Source organism: Heterodontus francisci, chromosome 2 (genome assembly GCF_036365525.1).
Source record: "Heterodontus francisci isolate sHetFra1 chromosome 2, sHetFra1.hap1, whole genome shotgun sequence".
NCBI lineage: Eukaryota > Metazoa > Chordata > Chondrichthyes > Heterodontiformes > Heterodontidae > Heterodontus > Heterodontus francisci.
In genome coordinates this window covers 8,861,014-8,880,773 of record NC_090372.1, presented here as the reverse complement: position 1 = coordinate 8,880,773, position 19,760 = coordinate 8,861,014, and the positions used below count along the sequence as shown (strand labels likewise).

The following is a 19,760-nucleotide window of genomic DNA, read 5'->3' as shown; positions in this document are numbered from 1 at the left end:
CCGAGGCGGGTGGAGATCTGATATTCCGTTGCGAAGTTATCGCTGGAAGCCCGAAGGATCCCGAGGGCCCAGCACTAGAAAGGCGATTTTTAATTTTCCCTTAATCCTTCCGGGTCAGTGCACCAATATACTTATATTATACGTCAGAATCAGCCCTTTCCAACGAGCATCATTAGCTACTGCCGAGAACAATCGACTGCACTCAGGAAAACTGGGCCCAGGAGAGCTTTGGGAGATTTTGGAAATTCTGGGGATAATGGAGCTTGCTGGTTGGTAAAGTGCCAGATAACAAAGCTTTTACTGTTTTTCTGATGTACTTTATTCTTATGAGCCGAGTGCTTAACTGTAACTGAACTCAAATTTGTGGCTTTCTCTCCGTTTCATCAAAATTGTCAGTCACTCATGTAGCATCCCATACTGTGATATTTTACAGCACATTTATAAAAAATGATAGATGTTCAGCTGCTGCGAATTTGCAATGGGGGAAAGAGAAAGAATGTATTTTTTATTTAAAAGAAGAGGGGCTGGATTTTAAAGCCACTCCGCCATCGGGAATGTTGGCGAGGGCAGTGAAGATCGGTGCGGGGGACGCCCGCCGCTGACCCCAACGGCGACAGGCCCCATGCCGACCTCGGCGGCAGCGGTGAGGCCTCATGGCGGCCGCCCCGCCACTCTGCGACGGGACCACCATTTGTGTGTGGAGGATGGGGGAGCAGGGTTACAACGCTGTGGATTGGTCGGGGGGGGGGGGTGGGGGAGGTGATGGGAAGGGGTAAAGGGCAGAGGTGCCGAACTTTGGGGCTGGGGTGGGGGGAGAAGGTCAAATTTTAAATATCCGGGAGGGAAAAGGGCAGGAATGTTGTGATTTACCATTGGGGAGTGGGAGGGTGCATGGTACGTTTATTTATTTAGTTTTAAGAAACTTAAACTTTCCTGTCCCTTTAAATTTTAAATGTGCATTGAGGGCTGTAAGCCCTTTAAAAATGGCGGCTGCGCCTGTGCATTGGCGCCGGACTCCGTTGTCTACGTCATCGCGGGGGGGGGGCGGGGCAGACGCCACAGCCATGCAAATGAGCCACCGCATTTGAAATCGCGGCAGCTTCATGATCCAGTGCCCATGTGGGCGAGCCGCATTTTTTACGTCCGCCGCCTGCTTCAGCGGTGGAGTCTTAAAATGCAGCCCGAGAAATCCAGGTGAAATGCTAAAGCCTGTATTATGTGATACAGCATAGGTTGAAAAGAGTAAAAGCAGGCTAAAAACAAGACAACAAAGGGTAGTGGTTAGGTCAGGCAAGCTTGCACTTTAATGAGCTGAATGCATGGCCATCTACTCCCAATGGCCAGTTGCTCCCAATGGCTGACCGGGCAGGTCTGTTTGAGAAATCCCCGGCCCACTGTCTCTTGATTTTTTTTTGTTCTTTACGTCAAATGAATGGAAAATCTACACGAACCCAAAAGTTCCCGATCGATGCTCCCTGTGAGTGCCTTGTAAAAGTAACAACTATAGATTCTAAGGAAGAGGGATGACTGAGAAGTTGCACAATTTTGAGTTGTTGAATGCCCTACTCCTGTTCCTATGTTTCTATGGATTTTTTGCTAGCCAAGGGCCTAAAGGGATAGGGAGCCAAGGTGGGTGTGTAGAGTTAGGATACAGATCAGCCATAATTTCATTGCATGGTGGAACAGGCTCAAGGGGATGAATCCTGTTCCTATAGATTTTTTCTAGATGCTGGGAAAGGGTTTGTGTTGTAAACGGAGCCATGAGGCTTGGAATGAAAGAGAACAATTACGCTTTACAGGCAAGGTCTGAACATGCAGCCCGTGGTTTCTACTATTGTGCACAAAAAATTGTCGGAACTGAATCCTGAGTTGGATTTTTTTTTAATTCATTCATGGGATGTGAACATCGCTGGCAAGGTCAGTATTTATAGTTCATCCATAATTGCCCCAGAGAAGGTGGTGGTGAGCCGCCTTCTTGAACCACTGTAGTACATATGGTGTAGGTACACCCACAGTGCTGTTAGCAGGGGAGTTCCAGTATTTTGACCCAGCAACAGTGAAGGAACGGCGATATAGTTCCAAGTCAGGGTGGTGTATGGCTTGGAGGGGGACTTGCAGGCGGTGGTGTTCCCATGCATCTGCTGCCCTTGTCCTTCTGGTTGGTAGAGGTCGCGGGTGTGGAAGATGCTGTTGAAAGGAGCCTTGGTGCGTTGCTGCATTGCATCTTGTAGATGGTACACACTCCTGCCACTGTGCGCCTGTGGTGGAGGAAGTGAATACGTATGGTGGTGGATGGGGTGCAAATCAAGCGGGCTGCTTTGTCCTGGACGATGTCGAGCTTCTAGAGTGTTGTTGGAGATGCACCCATCCAGGCAAGTGGGGAGTAATCCATCACACTCCTGAATTGTGCCTTGTTGATGGTGGACTGACTTTGGGGAGTCAGAAGGTGAATTACTTGTCAAAGAATTCCCAGCCTCTGATCTCCTCTTGTAGCCACAGTATTTATATGGCTGGTCCAATTAAGTTTCTGGTCAATGATAACCCAGAAGCTGTTGATGGTTGGGGATACAGCAATGTTAAAGCTATTGAATGCCAAACGGAGATGGATAGATTTTTATTGGAGATAATCATTGCTTGGCAATTGTGTGGTGCGGCTATTGCAAAAATGGCTAGTAAATAATCAGTTCGTTCCTAATGGTGTGAATTGTTGTCAGAAAAGAAATGATTTCATTAGAAAACGGCCACTTTGTACTGCTGCATTAGATACTGAATTCACAATAAATGGATTAGCCACGTTAGTTGGGTGCTAGTGGTAATACGGGTGGGGCAAGGGCTCACCTAATGATCTGCTGTCCAGTACATCCTCCATGCACCTTACCAGGGCCTCAACATCAGTGTCCTGGAAGAACAAGAATACAGCAAGGGTAAGCCATGCACAGCACATCAGAGAGACAGACAGCCGGATCGACTATTGATTACTGCAATACTTTCCATCCAGTCTACTTAACAATGTCTGTCTCCAAAAGTCATTACATTGTCAAAGCTTGTAGACATCAGATAACCCAAGAATTATTGTAAACCCCAGACACTTTGCAAAACATTATTACAGCAATAAGCTCCATGCTCATTGTTACTTGTGAGCCCTATACAATCGTCAGCTTCTTTGAAAAATGCCAAATTAGTCTGAAAATCTTGTTCACTGAATGGTAGAAAATTGACTCCTAATTACGTCTTCACTTCAATGACTGAAATATTTGATTAAGAGAACTGAGCATAGGTGTTAGATCCAACTGCCCATTGCAGAAATATATTAGCACGCAAAATGCCTTTCCTAAGAAGGAATATTACTCTGTAGGTTTTACTCAGCTGAGCTTTAAAGAAAAAAAATCCTTAAGTCTAATATATACGTCCACTTACACTGAGAACCCATTTTTGAGCTTTAAATAAATACAGATATAATGCAGCAATAATTGTCAGCCAGCCAAGGATATAATTGCAATTTATAATAACCTCTAAGGAAAGAAATAAAATAGAATGGACAACAGAGACAGACTTAAAAGAAACTGCAGATAAATTTTGTGACATTCTATTTGGTGAAAAGGATTGTGGTTCACAGGTAGGTCACTTAACCCTATATCATTCAATGAGTTACTGTGCTAGCAACCTCATCCTCTTACTTTTCTACTGCTTCTCCAATCAGTTATAACACAACGATGACCTACCTAGGAAATAGGATCAAGAGGAGACCAAGTGCCCCCTCGAGCCGGTTCCAACATTCAATACAATCATGACTGATCTCCTGCCTCAACTCCACTTTACTGCCCGCTTCCCTTATCCCTTGATTCCCTGAAAGACCAAAAATCTATCTATCTCAGCCTTGAATATACTCAACAATGAAGCATCCACAACCCTCTGGGGTAGGGAAGTTCAAAGATTCCTAATCTTTTCAGTGAAGAAATTTCTCCTTATCTCAGTTCTAAATGGCCGATCACTTACGATGAGACTGTGTCCCCGTGTTCTAGATTCTCCAGCCAGGGGAAACAACCTCTAAGTGTCTACCCTATCCAACTCCTTCAGAATCTTGTATGTTTCAATGAGATTGCCTTTCATATTTCTAAACTCCAGAGAGCATCGGCCCAATAGACTCAGCATCTCTTCATAGGACAATGCTGTCATCTCAGGAACCAATCTAGTGAACCTTTGCTGTACAGCCTCCAATGCAAGTATATTCTTTCTTAAATATGGAGACCAAAACTGCAGACAGTACTCCAGGTGTAGTCGCACCAAAGCCTTGTACTTGCTTATTTTTCCTGCACTCCAATCACCCTCTTCCTACTTCCATCATGGCACTAACTGCTCTTCCTTTCTGTCTCTATCTCTCTCCCACTCATCCCTCCCCAAGAACTTAGGGACATCGGAACATAGGAACAGGAATAGGCATTTAGCCCCTTGAGCCTCTTCCATCGTTTAATGAAATCATGGCTGACGTGCAACTATGCTACACAAACCTCTACCCAGTTATCTGCCAAATGTTGCCAGGTTTAATACTGAAATACCAAATGGAATATTACTTACCTGCTCATAGGTTCTGAAAGTGTTGCATTCTGTTTCTTCCTCTGATTGCTCCATCTCTAGGTTTTCATCAGAACAAGATTCAAAACCATCTTCATGATAAAATTCTTCAGCCACTTCTGGATCTTCAGGGATCTCTGAAACAAAAGATTAAAACAGTTCATGAGCTTTCACATTATCTATTCATAATTGCCCCTCCGCTAGAATAAATTGTAATTCCATTAAATTCAATTTCATGACAACATGCACTGCACTGTACAGTTTGATGACTCCACTGCTGACAGTTTCGGAGTGAAGAATGGAGTGAAGCAGGGTTGTGTACTAGCTCCACTCTGTTTGGCATCTTCTTCTCCATGCTCCAGACCTTTGCCTTCTTTGTCGATATGGAAGGAATCTACTTGTACACTAGGCCAGATGGCAAGCTCTACAATCTATCAAGGCTAAAAGCAAAGTCCTGATCACTGAACTCCTCTACGCTGATGATACTGCGCTAGTCTCTCACACCGAAACTCAACTACAAAGACTCATGGACTGTCTCTCCCATACCTGTAACTTGTTCCCCTTGACTATAAGCATCAAGAAAACTGTGGTCACCCTAACTGTGGTCACATTAAATAACACTTCACTGGAAGTGGTTCGCAAATTCTTCTACCTTGGGTCCTCGGTGACAGACAACCTGTCCCTTGCTGCAGAGCTTGATACACAGATAGGGAAAGCAGCTACCACCTTTGGCAGACTTGCGAAACGCACATGGGATAACACCAAGCTGACCCTTTGAACCAAGCTGATGGTTTATAAGGCCTGTGTTCTCAGCGCACTGCTGTATGGCTGTGAAACATGGGAGACTTACAGCTACCAGGAAAAGAAGCTCAATAATTTCCATCTTCACTGTCTGTGGCACATTATGGGTATATCGTGGCAGGACAAAATCACAATTGCAGCAGTCCTCTCAAAGGCAGAGCTCCCAAGTTTGTTGGCACTAATAAAACAGAGGCAGCATTAGTGGATCAGACATGTTCGCAGGATGGAAGACAGTCACATACCCAAGGACCTTCCGTTTGGTGAGGTAGCTGGGGCCAGACAACCAGTGGGGAGCCCAAAGCTCCGCTTTAATGATGCTTGCAAGCGTGACATGAAGGCCCTAAATGCCGACTATCGCACCTGGAAGTCACAAGCTGGCGAAAGAGGGAAAGGGCGACACATCCTGTGGACTGGTGTGTACAACCATGATGACCAGTTGCTGCAGCAGCTTAGCAACAGGCGCCAAAGTCAAAAACAACAACTCACAGCAAGTGAGTTGGCAACTTCACGTGCAGCACTTGTGGCAGAACCTGTCTGCCAAGATTGGCCTTCACAGCCATCAGCAAAGAAGCACCAAGAGAAGACACCCCACCGAAATGTATTGTTTGCTGCGTGTCCATTATCTTTCGTAGATGGAAGGATGTCAACCAACCAGATTTCTACCTGTGGTCTGACAAATGCTTTGGGATGACTAACCGACCCAAGATAATGTTTTGGTTTTGTTCAATGCAAGTCCGCAGAATCTAAATTTGACACTTGCCAATGAAAGTAGCATTCCATCCATCAGCAAAACGCCAAGAGGTAAATTTGCTTCAGCATCACACCTGTGTTGCTTTCCACATTGTCTTTATTTTTTTTTAATTTTGAGCTTGCTAAGAGCTTGAGGTTAGTTTTAACCTGATCTGTGTGAAGCCAGAATGTGATTATGCAGGTAGCTCTACTGTTACATGATGTCTGAGTCCAGAGGTTCTGGGAGATTACTGAGGCATTCTCCCCCTTCTTGAAATATTTAATCTGATGCTTCTAGCTTGTAACTACATTGATGTCATGTTATTCTCATAATATTGAAGAGTTGTTTGTAGGAGTGTTTTATAGTAAAAGCATAACTTGCACTGAAATAGTGCCTTATCACGTATCACAGCTACTTAATTACTTTTGAAGTGTAGCCAATTTGTACACAGCAAGATCCCACAGACAGCAAACAAGATGGATGACCAGTTAATCTGGTTTTTATAGAGTTGGCAAAGGGAGAAATATATAGGCTAGGGCGTCAGGAGAACTCCCTTTTCTTCTTTGAAAATTACCACAGGGTCTTTTACATCCACCTGAACAGGTAGGCAGGGCCTCAGTTCACCACCTCACCCAAAAGACTTCACCGCAGACAATCCAGTACTCTTTCAGCACTGCGTTGAATTGTCGGCCTATACTAAGAAACCAAATGTTGAATTCCCCTTCTGATTGTAAGTAGTATTCCATTTGCTATTGATTGAGCCAAGTCAGTTTATATCTAAATTTTGCGGTTATGCATTTTATCATAACTATTTTCCCTTACTAGACTAGTCTTAGTGTAAAGGGACTTTCTCTGCCTTAGATCAGAAGCATAAACATGCAAATTTGAATGAACTGTGTGTATATCATAATTGAATGTCTATTATTTAATTTTTAGAATCTATATGTAATAGTCCTGTCATGTTGTGCACATACGGAATCACCTTTGCATTGTTATTAAAACCTTTAATCTATTTGTAAAAAATATATATATAGATAAGATAAAGATAACTTGATCTTGTTTTCTTCACCTGGGTCAATTGCAAAGGCCAAGTTTCGGATGGAGGTTGACATGCTCAGCCCTACTGATGCCAATAGTTAAGAAACTCTGGGGTAGAGTTTCTGTTTGTTCATGTTACTTTAGCTGGATCAATCTGGGTGAAACAGCCAAACCAGCACTAAAAATCATGGAAACTCAAACTTAAGTTGTGTCGAGCATAAATCGAGTTTCTGCAATCTTTTGTGCTGGTTCAGCCAATTTTACCCAGATTGAGCTGATAAAAATAGCACAAGTTAGAGCAGAATCTGGCCCACCAAAGATTTCTATCTGGCTTGCCAATCCTTCATAACTTGTGAACAGAAAGGGGCGAGATTGATTTTGTTCCGTTTGCGTTCCCCAGTTGTTAACAGTAGGTGAGCGGAGAGTTGGTGCAGTGCAGCCTGTACCTGAGCAGTCAGTACGAGGCATGGGGGAGGCAGGACTCTCTGGGAAGCCTGGTGCCCTCAATTGGGGGTGCTGACCAATGGGAGCAGGGCAGAGGGTGGTGCTAGCAGAGGGAGATGATGCGCAATTCAGAGTGCAGGGCTGGCACAAAGCAGCAGTGTGTTTCCATTCCTGATGCATGGAGGATGAAGGGAGGAATTGTTGGGAAAAAGAGGTTAGTCATTTTTTTTTTACCCAGTATTCCCTATTTCTTTTACCCAGATTGGCCAAGGTTTTAGTTGTGTGTCGGTCAGGAAAAGCATTGACTTGTTAGTAGTTTTGTCACTGTTTGGAAGTGAGTTTGTTCTGATAGATAATTAAGAGTCACTTCCCTCTCTCTTGTTTGGTGTTCGGGTACATTTTCAAATTTGTCATACGAAACCACCAACTGCAGGGGCTGAACTAACTGAGATTCAAAATGACAGTAGCATGAACAGATCTTTCACAGAGCATGTCCTTCTGACATTTTATAGTCAATATGTTCAGTGTCTTATCCAAATCTATCAAAACCAGCCCTTCAATTCACTGCACGGTGTGGCAGCACATACTGCTGCAAACAGCTTTTTTCAAGAATGAAAAGTGTTAAAACAAGATCAAGATCACTCTTAACAGATGGACATCTATCCAGAACACTCCACATTGCTATGTCAAGTGCATGGGCAGACACTGACTACTTGTGCAAGCAAAAACAATGCCAGGTATCTCATTAAATCAGTGTTCAACATAGTGACGAGAAAGTAAGTTAATAAATTAGTCTTCTTATTTAAAGCTTACGTACAAAAGTCACATATTTTGTTGTTTCGATTAGGCTGTGTTTGCTGACAATGCTACCACTAAGTGGAGCTGCAGTGGCACATGCGCAAATGCAGCATGTGCCACTAAAATGTCACAGTCTGCAACTTCAGGCAGCTGCCAGGAGTAAAGATGACGCTGCTCAAATAATCACACGAAGGCAACCTGAACTAAACACATGGCAGCACACAATGGCGGGAGGGGGTAAGCGAGTGAGCGAGCCGGGCCCAGGGAGGGGGGTGGTGTGGGGGCAGCGGGCCGGGCCGGGGATGGGGGAGCGGAGCGGGCTGGGAGGGGGGGCGAGCGAGCGGGCCGGGGACAGGGGGGAGCGGAGCGGCCAGAGAGAGCAGCGAGGGGGGCAGCGGAGCGGCCGAAAGAGCGGATCAGCGAGGGGGGAGAGCAGAGCGGCCGGCGAGAGCAGTGGCAGGGGGGGGGGTGGGGGGAGCGGAGCAGCCGGAGAGAGCAGCGAGGGGGATAGCGGAGCGGCCGAAAGAGCGGAGCGGCCAGAGAGAACAGCGAGGGCAGTGGTTAGCACCGCAGCCTCACAGCTCCAGCAACCCGGATTTGATTCTGGGTACTGCCTGTGCGGAGTTTGCAAGTTCTCCCTGTGACCGCGTGGGTTTTCGCCGGGTGCTCCGGTTTCCTCCCACAGCCAAAGACTTGCAGGTTGATAGGTAAATTGGCCATTGTAAATTGCCCCTAGTGTAGGTAGGTGGTAGAGAACATGGGATTACTGCAGGGTTGTTGGTCGGCACAGACTTGGTGGGCCGAAGGCCAGTGCTGTATCTCTAAATAAAAATAAATAAATAAAATAAATAGGTGAATACGTTAGCGTTGCATTGCTGTATACTTAAAGTGCATGCGCAGAGGTTGACCAGGCACGCTGCCTGAAGTTGCACACGTCACGCGATGACGTCATCGGTGCAAGCGCTAACCAGTCCTGGCTAGTCGGAACGCAGCGCACGCGCAGAGAGCAGGAGCACGTCTCCGCATGTGCGCACCTTGGCGCAGCCTGATGACGTCAGTGGCCGGCTGCGTTGTCAGGAATCACTTTGTTTTGATCAATAGTAAGACACATTTCTCATGCTTTTATCTTTCCGAAATTTTCTCACTGTTCCCCACCCCCCTACCCCCTCCCCCCCCCCCATCCATGTAGGACAAAAATTGTAATGTGGCCACTCATATGAAAAGGTTGGACACCCCTGAGATACAGTTACTGGTGTACACCAGTTCCTACATTCCTATGATTAATGGAGAATGCAACAAACTGTGTGCTTGGGTTTTGAACCCTAAAAATACATATTAATAAACTGACGCAAAAGCTAAAGGAAAAGTCATAAGCTGAAGTGAGCTGTTGGAAATCCCCTCCCCACTCCCTCCCATCTCTCCATTTTACATATTCACATCCTTATTTAACAGTTATGAAGAATTTTATGGTTAAATTGACTCGAAGAATATTAATTTGACGGTATTATTTTTTACGTCCTTCTTTTGACAGCTGCTTTTACGAGCTAAACTTATCTTCATTAGAAACATCTGACCGTGAAACCAGTAGGGAAATAATTAAGCAGCTGCAATATCCTTCAGAAAAAAGGCAAGGGGAACAAAATGACCTTCGCGGGAGCTCAGGTGCAAATCGAGTTTCCATAATCTTTAATGAGGATTTGAAAATCATTGTGCCCAAAGCTGGCCCCGCCCATAAAGCTGGCCATGCCCCCAAATCGAAATAATGAGGATAGAGAGTTGTGTCTACTGTGCCTGTTCAAGGCAGCTCTTCAAATGGAGCTTGTTTTCTTAGTTGTCCAGGCACCAATAGGCATATTTTTTTCAAATTTACATATAAAAAAATATTTAATTCACTAAGAAACTGACTACTGTACACCGGTGAAACAAATAAATGGTTCAGTGTAGTTTTTTAAAAAGTTTTTTCAGTGATTTAAAAGCAAGTCATTCTCAAATGGTGGACGAGGCACCGTGATTAAAAATGTATGTTTTTGTGATAAACCCATTTTCAACTGTATTACTCAAACTGCACCAGGTTACCACTCTTCAATATATCAGGGAGTATTTTTTATGCAAAGAGAAAGATAAACGATTATGTTCTGCTACGCTGACCAATTGCACTGGTTCAGGGAAGATTGGACAATGTTGATTGTGCAAATGTTTTTGCCAGAAACTTGAACTAATCGGCGCAAATTTCAAGTGCTTTTTGAACCCAATTTTCCAATTACACCCGAAGTGGAAATTCTACCCCACTACACCTTACCATACCTAATTAATAATGTTTGTCGATGAAAGCATTTACACTGTACTCACATGTTTGCAGTATTTTGAGTCCCATCTTGGCCCCAATATGGACCACTCGCTTGATTATTGTGGTTGACGTCAGGTAATAGGATTGTTGTTCCATTACATATTTTTTGTTCCATTATTTATTTATGGGGAGACGATGGTGTAGTGGTAATGACACTGGAGTAGTAATCCAGAGCCCAGGCAAATGGCCTGGGGTTGTGGATTCAAATCCCACCATGGCAGATGATGAAATTTGAATTCAACTAGCAAATCTGGAATTTAAAAAAGCTAGTCCAGTGGTGGCTATGAAACCAATGTCGATTGTAGTAAAAATCCACCTGGTTCACTAATGCCCTTTAGGGAAGGAAATCTGCTGTCCTTACCTGGTCTGGCCTATATGGGACTCCAGGTTTGCAGCAATGTGGTTGACTCTCAAAAGGCCTAGCAGGGCAATTCGGGATGGGCAATAAATGCTGGCCTAGCCAGTGACGCCCACATCCCACAAATGAATAAAAAAAACAACATATACACTATCATGGTATTGGATTCATTTCTGGGAATGACGGTTCCTTCTGACAGTCTCTGGAAAGCTTTTTCATTGTTTAAGGGAAAAACACACTGGAGACTGAAGTAAAGAAACTTAAGTGAATTGTAACACAATCTGAAAACTGAGTAGACATTTTGATAATGGCAATAGGACAGGGGGATACTCCGAGGAGACTCCTTTTCATTCTCCTAACAGAGATTATCCATTCTGCTGTTTGAATTAGAATTTTAGCAAAAAACCTTGTAGTTAAAATATAGATTGTAAAGAACAACATGATATATATCCAGGAGTAAGTAACACTCTTTAGTGATTCTTTCCCATTTTATAATGTTTTGCAAAGCAATGCAACAAAGTTCAAAGTCATTATCACTTTTCTCAAGTACACATCAATCCCCCTTTCAGAACACAGCAAGATCTTTAGAGAGACATAAGGCGCAGAGCATAAAAAAGTGACTTCATCCATCAAGCCTGTGCCTTCTACAGATCATGGGCAGTAATTCTGACTGGAAAGAAAAGGCTTGCATTTATATAGCACCTTTCATGACTGCCAGACGTCCCAAAGTGCTTTACAGCCAATGAAGTACTTTTGAATTGCAGCCACCATTGAAGTGGAGGAAATGCAGCAGCCAATTTGTGCACAGCAAGCTCCCACAAACAGCAATGGTGATAATGACCAAATAATCCGTTCTGATGATGCTGACTGAGGAATAAACATTTACCGGGACATCAAAGATAGGTCCCTTGCTTTTCTTCAAGATAACGCCATTGGATCTTTTACATCCACATGTGAGGGCAGACAGGGCCTCAGTTTAAGGTCTCATCTGAAAGACGATATCTCCAATAGTGCAGCACTCCCTCAGTACAGCACTCGAGTGCCAGCCTAGATTGTTTGTGCTGAAGGCCTGAAGTGGAACTCTGAACTTACAACCTTCTGACTCAGAGGCACGAGTGTCAGCAACTCAACCGTGGCTGATTTGAGGTGATTGCACAACGCGGCTGGCATCAGATCACCTGCCTGTTATGCATTGCTCCCGAATTTCATTTCCATCGAAATCGATCGGGAGAGCTGTATAAAGGATGGTTGAAGCAAAGTCAAAATCTGTAACCGCATTACAATAGGTGGCACCAAACCCAATTTAATCTCCGAGCAAAGCTTCTGCAACTTTTTTCCCTGCCACTAATAAAAAAAAAAGAACGGAGCAGAAATCCCATCCAACTCTGAATCATACATTATTTATGCCTGTCAGGTTGATTTTCTTGGTCTGACATTTCTAAGGCCATTTCAGCTCAGGGGCTCCAATATAACATTTGATAGTACCTTGCTTATAACCTTTGATCTTGTTCCGAGCTCGGTATTTATCCAGCTCTTTGTCGCGCGTGTTAATTAACGCCACATAGTACTTTTACTGGGAGTCTGTTCCACTATTCTTGCAGGTTTGTTGAACTATATTGTCCTTGGAGCACATGAACCATCTGTCACAGATATCAACATCATTTAAAATAAAAAAAAAATCATTCCTTACAATATAACTTATGCCGTACCTGCCAACCAGGAATAGATTAGATTTATTTAGATTAGAGATACAGCACTGAAACAGGCCCTTCGGCCCACCGAGTCTGTGCCGAACATCAACCACCCATTTATACTAATCCTACACTAATCCCTTATTCCTACCAAACATCCCCACCTATCCCTATATTTCCCTACCACCTACCTATACTAGTGACAATTTATAATGGCCAATTTACCTATCAACCTGCAAGTCTTTTGGCTTGTGGGAGGAAACCGGAGCACCCGGAGAAAACCCACGCAGACACAGGGAGAACTTGCAAACTCCACACAGGCAGTACCCGGAATCGAACCCTGGTCCCTGGAGCTGTGAGGCTGCGGTGCTAACCACTGCGCCACTGTGCCGCCCTATAACGAGCATTACCGAACAATATCAATAATACTTTACAAAGTATTACAAATCATTTACAGAACAGAAACAGGCCATTCAGTCCAACAGATCTTTGCTGGTGTTTTTACTCCTTCTGACCCACCCCCTCCCACTCTTCCTCATGTAACCCTCCCAACATATCCTTCTATTCCTTCCTCCCACATGTGCTTATCGAGCTTCCCCTTAATGCATCTACACTGTTCCCCTTAACTACTCCATGTGGTAGTGAGTTCCACATTCTAACTATTGTTTGGGTGAGGAAGTTTCTCTTGAATTCCCTTTTGGATTTATTAGAGGCTATCATATATTTATAGGCTCTAGCTGTGATGTCACCCACAAGTGAAAACATTGGGCTGGACTTTAAGAGCCCACCGCCGCTCTTGGTGGCCGAAGAGCCTCAACGACCTCTGGCGCGGTGGCTCATTTAAATAGCTGGGGCGGCCCGACCCCCAGGTGGAGGGGACAGGCTGTCTGTCACCGGCAATGGCGTCAGCTGCCTGTGTGCAGGCACTTACGCCATTTTTAAAGGGCAGCTAGCCCTGCCGGCATATTTAAACTTTTAAAGATACACCCGCGTCCCCCCCAAAAATTTATCAAATATATTTCTAAAGCCCCTTTCCCACCCCCCTGTAGCAATTACATTAACTATTTGCTCTTCTCCCCACAAAACACTTAAGTTTTAAATCTGACTTTCCCCCGCCTCCCCCGACCACGGAACCTAATGTCGAGGACTTGGTAAAATCCAGCCCATTTTCTCTATATCTACCCTATCAAACCCTTTCATAATCTTAAAGAGCACAATCTGGTCATCCAGAGAAAAGAGCCCCAGCCTGTTCAATCTCTCCTGTTGGGTACAACCTTTCAGTTCTGGTTATCGCTTCAGTTAATAGTTTTTGTGCTTCTATGTCCTTTTTATAATATGGAGACCAGAACTGCTCACATTCCTCCAAGTGTTGTCTAACCAAGGTGCTATACAAGTTTAGTATAACTTCCCTGTGAATAGTATTTGATACAGATCAGCAAATGATAATTAGTGGGAGGGGGAAAGATAAACTGAATGACAGCATACAATAAATAAAGAAATCCTTAAGTGAAACACAGATGGGACCAAGTAGAGATTGGGATCCAGAATTAACCGCGCAACCACACAATTGGTTCAGCCTTCAAGAACTGCAATCATAAATCTGAGAGTGGTAGAATTTTGCTATAAAAGGATATGGAATCAAGGCAGGCGGAAGGAGTTAATGTACAGTTCAGCCATAATTTCTTGGAATAGTGGAACAGGCTTGAGGGGCTGAATAGCTCACTCCTATTTGTATGCAGGGTCAGTTCCAGTATCTGATCAAAAACATTTCTATTAAATGATTGTGATCTGCAGGTTAAACATCGCCTCTGAGGAGGTCTTCCTTCAATTACAACTCCTTTAATTCGTACTGAATCCTCCTGTGTGCATAATGTTTTGCAAAGTTGATTAAGCAATGTATAGGAATACTGGATAACGATTCCTGCTAGTTAAATTTCACACTGCATGAATAAGTGGTTTGCTACCGCGGGAATTACACTCACATCCTTAAAAAAAAGAGTAACACAAAATATCTGTTAGGCAAGGATATTAAGGGCTAGAGTCATAGAATCATTACAGCACAGAAGGAGGCCATTCGGCCCATCGAGTTACAGAACCAAGCCTGGGTGATGGAGTTCAGATACAGATCAGCCATGCTCTTATAGTGGAACAAGGGTTTGAATAGTGTACACCTGTTCCTATTATTAACGGAGAACGTTACAAACTGTGCGCTTGGGTACTGAAGCCTAAAAATACACCTTAATGAACTGAAGGATGATATTTAAAGCTAAAGTAAAGGTCATTAAGCAGAAGTGAGTTGATAGGAATCCCCACTCCCTCTCACCTCCCCATTTTACATATTCACGTCTTTACTTCACAGTTATGAAGAATTTTATTAAATTAACTTGAAAAGAATACTCAATGGACAGTAACTTTTTTACATTCTTCTTTTGACAGCCGCTTTTAAGAGTTAAACCTATCTTCAATAGCGACATTCCCAGTTGGGAATTAATTAAGCAGCTGCAAAATCCTTCCAAAAAAAAGACAAGAGCGGCAAAAATGATCTTCTGGTTAAAAAAAAGCAATTCTCCCAATTCACTTCTACTTTCAATCGGTGTCCTGTATTTTACAATACCGCAATCCAGCTTAATTTACTGAACGCAAAATTACGCAGCATCCTTTTGTGGGGAAACAGTTTTTGGAAATTTGGAAATGCTCCAGCCACTTGAGTCAGTTTATAAGCTTTTATTATGACGTCTTGTTTGGATTGCCACATTTCTGGGGTAATCTCAGGTACCATAAACACTACAGAATTAAAAATTTTGCACTTTAGCCCATTCATTCAAAGGTGCCATACAACAACAACAACGTGCATTTACAAAACACCTTTAGCGTAGTAGAATATCCCAAGGTGCTTTGCAACAGTGTTATCACACAAACTTTGACACTGAACCACCTAATGAGATATTAGGACAGCTGACCAAAAACTTGGTCAAAGCGGTAAGTTTTAAGAAAATAGGAATACAGGAGCCAGTAGGACATTCAGCCCATCAAGCCTGCTCTGCCATTCAATTAGATCATGGCCAATCATTTACCACAATGCCAGTTTCCTGTGCTATGCCCATATCCCTTGATAACTGTATCCAGATATCTATCAAACATACGAATTAGGAGCAGGAGTAGGCGGTCTTGATTTCTGTTTTGAATATGCTCAATGATTGAGCTTCCACAGCCCTCTGGGGGAGAGAATTCCAAAGATTCACAACCCTCTGAGTAAAGAAATTACTCCTCATCGCTGTCTTAAATGACCTCCCCCTTATTCTGAGGCTGTGTCCCCCTGGTTCTAGACTCACCAGTCAGGGGAAACATCCTATCCACATCCATCCTGTCACACCCTGTAAGAATTCTGTAAGTTTCAATGAGATCACCTCTCATTCTTCGAAACTCTAGAGAATATCGGCCCAGCTACTGCAATCTCTCCTCATAAGACAATCCTGCCATCCCATGGATTAGTCTGGTGAACCTCTGTTGCACTCCCTCTATTGCAAATATATCCTTCCTTAGATAAGGAGACCAAAACTGTACACAATACTGCAGGTCCGGTCTCACCAAAGCTTTATACAATTGCAGCAAGACATTTTTACTCCTGTACTCAAATCCCCTTGCAATGAAGGCCAAAATGTAATTTGCCTTCCTAATTGCTTACTGCACCTGCATGCTAGCTTTTAATGACTCATGAACAAGGACACCCAGGTCCCTTTGGACATCAACACTTCCCAACCTCTCACCATTTAAGAAATACTCTGGGATGGATTTTAAGAGCCCGTTACCAATCTCGGAGGCGAGCTCAAAAAATAGCAACCCGCACGCAAAAGAGCCGCCGCGATCACCCGCACGGCGACTCATTTAAATAGCCGGGGCGGCTCGCCCGCCCCAAATCATCTGGAGGGGCGGGATGTCTGTCGCCAGCAATGGTGTCAGCTGCCCATGTATAGGCATGGCCCCATTTTTAAAGAGCAGCCAGCTCTGCTGTCATATTTAAATTTTTAAAGATACACCCCCCCCCAAAGTTTATCAAAATTATTTCTAGTGCCCCTTTCCCACGCCCCAATAACAATTACATTAACTATTTGCCCTGTCCCCCCACAAAACACTTACCTTTCAAATCTGATCTTTTCCCCCCCAAGACTGCACACAAAGTTTGAAGTACACCACTTCCACCATCCACTATACCCATTACGTTTATTTGACCCCGTTTCCCCATCGCACTGCAAATCTTAGCTACCCCGCTTCCCCACCAGTGTCACACTGGCTTTCCCCAGATGGGGAATTGCAGGCACGGGAGTGCCGGTTGGCACGCCGAAGATGGCGGAAGGCCCGGATGATTCAAGGCAAGTTGATTTAAATTTATTCATGTCATTAATTTAAATATTTAAATCCTGGTCCCATCGCCCACTGGTGGCGGGGCTGCTACGGAGCCTTGCCACCACGAGGAGGGTCAGGCTGGGCCTTCCTGGCATCGGCGTCCGTGGTGGACCTCTGCTGGACCCATCTTCCAGACCAATCCCCACCATGGAGCACAATGTCAGGGGCTTGGTAAAATCCAACCCTCTGTTTTTTCTACCAAAGTCGATAACGTCACATTTATTCACATTATAGTCCATCTACCATGTTCTTGCCCACTTAGCCTGTCTTAGCCTGCTTGCATCCTCCTCACAACTTACCTTGTTTTGTGTCATCAGCATATTTGGAAATATTACATTTGGTCAGCACATCCAAATAGTAGCCCAAGCATTATCCTTGCCTCCCATCCTGAGAATGACCCGTTCATTCCTACTCTCCGTTTTCTGTCTGTTAACCAATTCTCAATCCATGCCAGTAGATTATCCCCAATCCCTTGTGCTCTAATCTTGTTTACTAACCTCCTGTGTGGGACCTTATCAAAAGCCTTCTGAAAATCCAAATACACCACATCCACTTGTTCTCCTTTATCTATGCTACAAATAACATCCTCAGAAAACTCCACCAGCCTTGTCAAATATGATTTCCCTTTCAAAATCCCTGTTGACTCTGCCCAATCATATCATTACTTTCTAAGTGTCTCGTTATCACAGTAGTTATCTAGTTAAGGAGCAACTTAAAGGAGGAGAGAGGAGTAGAGAAGTGGAAAGGTTTAGGGAGGGAATTCCAGAGCTTAGTGCCCAGGTAGCTGAAGGCATGGCCACCAATGGTAGAGTGATCAAAATCAGGGCTGCTCACGATGCCAGAATTGGTGGAGCACAGAGATCTTGGGGCATTGCAGGGCTGGAGGAGATTTCAGAGATAGGGAGGGATGAGGCCCAGGGAGGGATCTGGACACAAAAGTGAGATTTTTAAATCGAGGCATTGCCGCACCAGGAGCCAATGTAGGTTAGCAAGCACGGGTAATGGGTGAATCGAGCTTGGTGTGAGTTAGGATACAGGCGGCAGAGTTTTGGATGACATCAGGTTTATGGAAGGTGGAAAATGGGAGGCCGGCCAGGAATGCATTGGAATAGTCAAGTCTTGAGGCAATAAAGGGTGTACACCTCATGCATCACATTCCCAGACACAAATTACATTAGTTGGCTGAAATGAGGGCTTATCTGTTAAATCACAATCAAATATCTGTTTGATTCAAGGAGCATCAATGAGGAACATGTCAGCAGCGGAAAACTGGCCAATTAAAAATCTCACTTTTTTAGTTAGTTAAAAATCCTGAACTAACGATAGGAAGAATCACTAATCCTAACCTGATAAACTATTAGTCAAGCTCCAAAATTTTGTGCCTCCGTGAAGACCCATTTTGAGTTTTTCTCCCATGATTAAATGCTCACCAGTGCAAGTAATATTTAGAACACAACCCATAAAAAAAGAATCAATTTTGAATAAACTGCATATTCCTATTCATAGTGTTACTCGTATGTTGATGGAAAGTTTTCCAAAAAGAGGTCTACTCCTGTGTTGGGAGCCTTGGGATTCAATTTGGACTACTTAGCTGAAACTTCAATAATTGGAATGGTCATTGTTTCCCTTTCTCTTTCCTCCTGCAAATATCTCAGTTCCTCCCAATTGTCTGTACTTCGTTTCAGTTCCATTCACCACCTCTGCTGAAGCTCTGATACCCCAACTACATGTCTGACAATCACCCACCTCAACCCACTCAGTGCTGTCCCCAGCCTCCCTGACCATCCTATAGGCACCCCAATGTCCGGACAGGGGCGGCACAGTGGCGCAGTGGTTAGCACCGCAGCCTCACAGCTCCAGCGACCCGGGTTCAATTCTGGGTACTGCCTGTGTGGAGTTTGCAAGTTCTCCCTGTGTCTGCGTGGGTTTCCTCTGGGTGCTCCGGTTTCCTCCCACAAGCCAAAGACTTGCAGGTTGATAGGTAAATTGGCCATTAGCAATTGCCCCTAGTATAGGTAGGTGGTAGGGAAATATAGGGAAGGTGGGGATGTGGTAGGAATATGGAATTAGTGTAGCATTAGTATAAATGGGTGGTTGATGGTCGGCACAGACTTGGTGGGCCGAAGGGCCTGTTTCAGTGCTGTATCTCTAAAAACTAAAACAATGCCTTTGGGCCTGGAGAGAGAAAACATACATTAGCTGACCATTTAGCCAAACACCTCTGTATTGTCCCACTCCCACTCCAACTCTCTAGCTTTGCCCTTCTACATTTCCCTAAAGAACCCAACACAAACTCAAGGAACAGCGTGTTATTAGGCAACGTGGAAGCCTTCTGGCCTTAATGCCAACTTTGATAATTGCAGATGTTAATTTAGTTCCTACTTTCTCTGCGGCAGAGATTGCAAGTGATGTGGGATGGGCTTGTCGGCGTTTCTGAGAAGGAGGGAGGGAGATGGGTCATGACTTAACCTTCCGACTAAGAGTTTTATTCAGAATCGATTCTTTTTTTTCTCTGGGTTATGTGCAGAATGTTACCTTTCCCAGTAAATTTACAAAGATGCTGGAAGAATTTAAATT

At 44.1% G+C, this 19,760-nt stretch overlaps 1 protein-coding gene across 7 annotated transcripts in view; it reads right to left on the bottom strand.

Moving 5' to 3' along the window:
• Positions 1 to 19,760, bottom strand: part of nek11 (NIMA-related kinase 11) — a 268,705-nt gene that overhangs the window by 49,123 nt on the left and 199,822 nt on the right. For all 7 annotated transcript variants that reach the window (XM_068054185.1, XM_068054195.1, XM_068054212.1 and 4 more), the window contains 2 exons: positions 4,576 to 4,709; positions 2,839 to 2,899 (listed from right to left, as the gene is read on the bottom strand). In XM_068054185.1, coding sequence (XP_067910286.1) covers positions 2,839 to 2,899; positions 4,576 to 4,709 — 195 coding nt within the window. The remainder of the gene's footprint in view (positions 1 to 2,838; positions 2,900 to 4,575; positions 4,710 to 19,760) is intronic.